The sequence below is a fragment of the Austrofundulus limnaeus genome, unplaced genomic scaffold (genome assembly GCF_001266775.1).
Source record: "Austrofundulus limnaeus strain Quisiro unplaced genomic scaffold, Austrofundulus_limnaeus-1.0 Scaffold116, whole genome shotgun sequence".
In the NCBI taxonomy this organism is placed as follows: domain Eukaryota; kingdom Metazoa; phylum Chordata; class Actinopteri; order Cyprinodontiformes; family Rivulidae; genus Austrofundulus; species Austrofundulus limnaeus.
The window spans coordinates 1,054,532-1,056,931 of record NW_013952518.1 but is presented as its reverse complement, the minus strand read 5'-3'; the positions used below and the strand labels follow the sequence as shown (position 1 = coordinate 1,056,931).

At 37.3% G+C, this 2,400-nt stretch overlaps 1 protein-coding gene across 1 annotated transcript in view; it reads left to right on the top strand.

Annotated features, from left to right (window-relative positions):
• il17rel (interleukin 17 receptor E-like) overlaps positions 1-2,010 on the top strand; it is a 46,410-nt gene extending 44,400 nt beyond the window's left edge. The window contains exons 16-20 of the mRNA XM_014014548.1: positions 315-374; positions 467-524; positions 910-1,020; positions 1,641-1,697; positions 1,800-2,010. Of these exons, the coding sequence (XP_013870002.1) occupies positions 315-374; positions 467-524; positions 910-1,020; positions 1,641-1,697; positions 1,800-1,918 (405 nt within the window). The 3' untranslated portion in view covers positions 1,919-2,010. The remainder of the gene's footprint in view (positions 1-314; positions 375-466; positions 525-909; positions 1,021-1,640; positions 1,698-1,799) is intronic.
• The last annotated feature ends 390 nt before the right edge of the window (positions 2,011-2,400 follow it).

Here is a 2,400-nt window from a genome sequence, read left to right as displayed (position 1 = left end):
AGTCAAAATAAAATGAAAGGTAGCAGAAGAAGAATAAATCTTATAATGTCTGCCCCTTTTTATCCCCAATATACTGTATATTCAAAGAAAAGATCATTTACAAAAAAATACAAAAAAAAAAAAAGGTCAAAGCTTGAACTGAACATTTTACTCTTTTGAAGTATACAGAAGTTGTTTCAGGTCAAACACTACCTGCGAGTAAAGAGTAAAGAGAAACCGGATCACTATAAGGAYAAAACGTACTAAATTTAAATTGTGAAATCTTCCTATTTAACTGCAGGAAATAAAAGAAAAATTACTTCTGTGTTTCTCAGGAGAAGCAGAAAGCCGTTGATCTGAACCTGACAGGGGTACAATGTGGTTCATGTCTACAGGTACTTTGGTGTATTTAAAATTTTTAAAGCTCTTTTATCCTTTGTTTTCAGTCAAACTCTTAAGTTTGAATCCTCCCGTTGTGTTTGTGCAGGTGAAGAGGCTCGACGTGAAGTACGCTCCCACGGTGGTTCAATGCTTCGAGCCATGCGGTTAGTTTTTGTAATCGAAGGTTCAAAGGGTTCACCTTTTTTTTTTCTTTTTGTGCAGCCTGATTTATTAAATGACTACCGTTGAGCATCAAATGAATGTTTCGGATGTCTGACGTGTGTCTTTTCTTGGAATTCATATAAAAACAAAATCAAGGACCCGTTTTGCCTGCAGCTTTAAAATGGAACAATTATATATATAAACATATTGAACAGAACTGTCATTTTTAACATCCTTAAAAACACAGATTGATAGATTGTATCCAGAAGGGATGGGATAGGTTACACCCGCACCACTCTGTTGATAATAAGTCGTGCAGCTCAGTCCAAAAAAACCAAAATGAATTAGAATATAAACACATATTGTGTGTCCTGTTTCGTTTTGCAGCCTCCAAATCCACTGCCGCCTCCTTGAACTTGACATGGCTCATTCTACCAACTGCTGTTTGCCTCTCTGGCATCATCATCATCGCTTTGGCCTTCCACGTAATGTTGACAGGTATTTACAGCCCTCCTTAATGGAAAACTGGCAACTTTTTAGGCTAAAACTCTTTAACGTCAGAGGGTGGGTGGGCCTTTTTGGTCAAACCTTTTATATGACATGTTAGCACTCAGAGATGGTGTTGAGGATGACTCTCAGCTATTACCACACCAAGTTTTAGGCCAGTATCTGTATAATTTGCCGTGTTATGCCCATGTATGTTTGCCAAGTTTGATTAGCTGTGGCGGCCATGTCCTTCCAGTGGTTTGTTGGTAAAGCTGAGGGTAGAGTGTAAGGCTCACTGTCAGCACAGTCACAGATTTTAACCACTCTTTTAAAGATTCGTGTTCACTTTGTATGAATTTGGCGCATGTTGTACTAGCAGTTAAAGCCCAGTTCCTGTTTCAACCATTCAAACTCCAGAATTGCATGTTCCCCATGACTTCGGCATCAGTTTCCTCACGAGACACAGTTCTGTATACCTTCACCCACTGGCAACATGTTTATTCTGACACTGACCACTTGGCTACATGGGCGGACTGATCAGCGACAATTATTTGCCTGTATTTAAGTCACAAAATTTGGATAAAATAATGTCGTCCTGTTTCCTTATTTGTTTTGTCCTGGTTCTATTTTAGTGCGCCAGAGGAGGAAACAGAAAAGAAGAGGCGTCTGTGCATCAGGAAAACAAACGGGTACTATCTCGTTTGTTTAATTTGCGGTTTGTACATTAAACAAACAAACAAAAACAAAGATGTTTCAGCCGAAACCGTTTCTCTTTTTCTCTGCTGCTGTAGATCCCGCTCTCGACTCGGTGGTCTCAACACTGCAAACTCAGCAGACACTTACCGGGAGGGTTCTGGTTCTGGATTCACCTCAGTGTGGAAACAACGAGAAGGCCAACCTGATCTCCTAACTGACCCTCGTCCAAAATGGTGCTCTATAGTCCAGAAACACTCCTTCCATCGTGCAGTATACTGTATATAAAAATGTTACAAAAACACACAAGTTCTCTTTTTATATATATATATATATATTTCTCTTTTTATATATATATATTCACATTGTTTTGACAAATATTTCACTTGCATGTTGCACTGTAGAAATGCTGATTAGTGTGCTTGATAGAGATATATGCTGCTTTTTATAAACATATATAGATATATATAAAATTATATTTGTGTTGTCTGTATTTGGGAAAGTGTTTTGAATAATAATTGTGGTAAAATATTCGTCCAGTAAGAATATTGTTCTTATTTAAAGGTTTATTTTCAATTAAAAAAAAAAACATAAAAAAACAACAAAAAAATTGCCTTTGTGTTTAATGCTGTACATAGGTGGGCATAACAAAAACATTAGCTTTGCTAACTGCTAACCCTTACGGTTAAACTGCTAAAT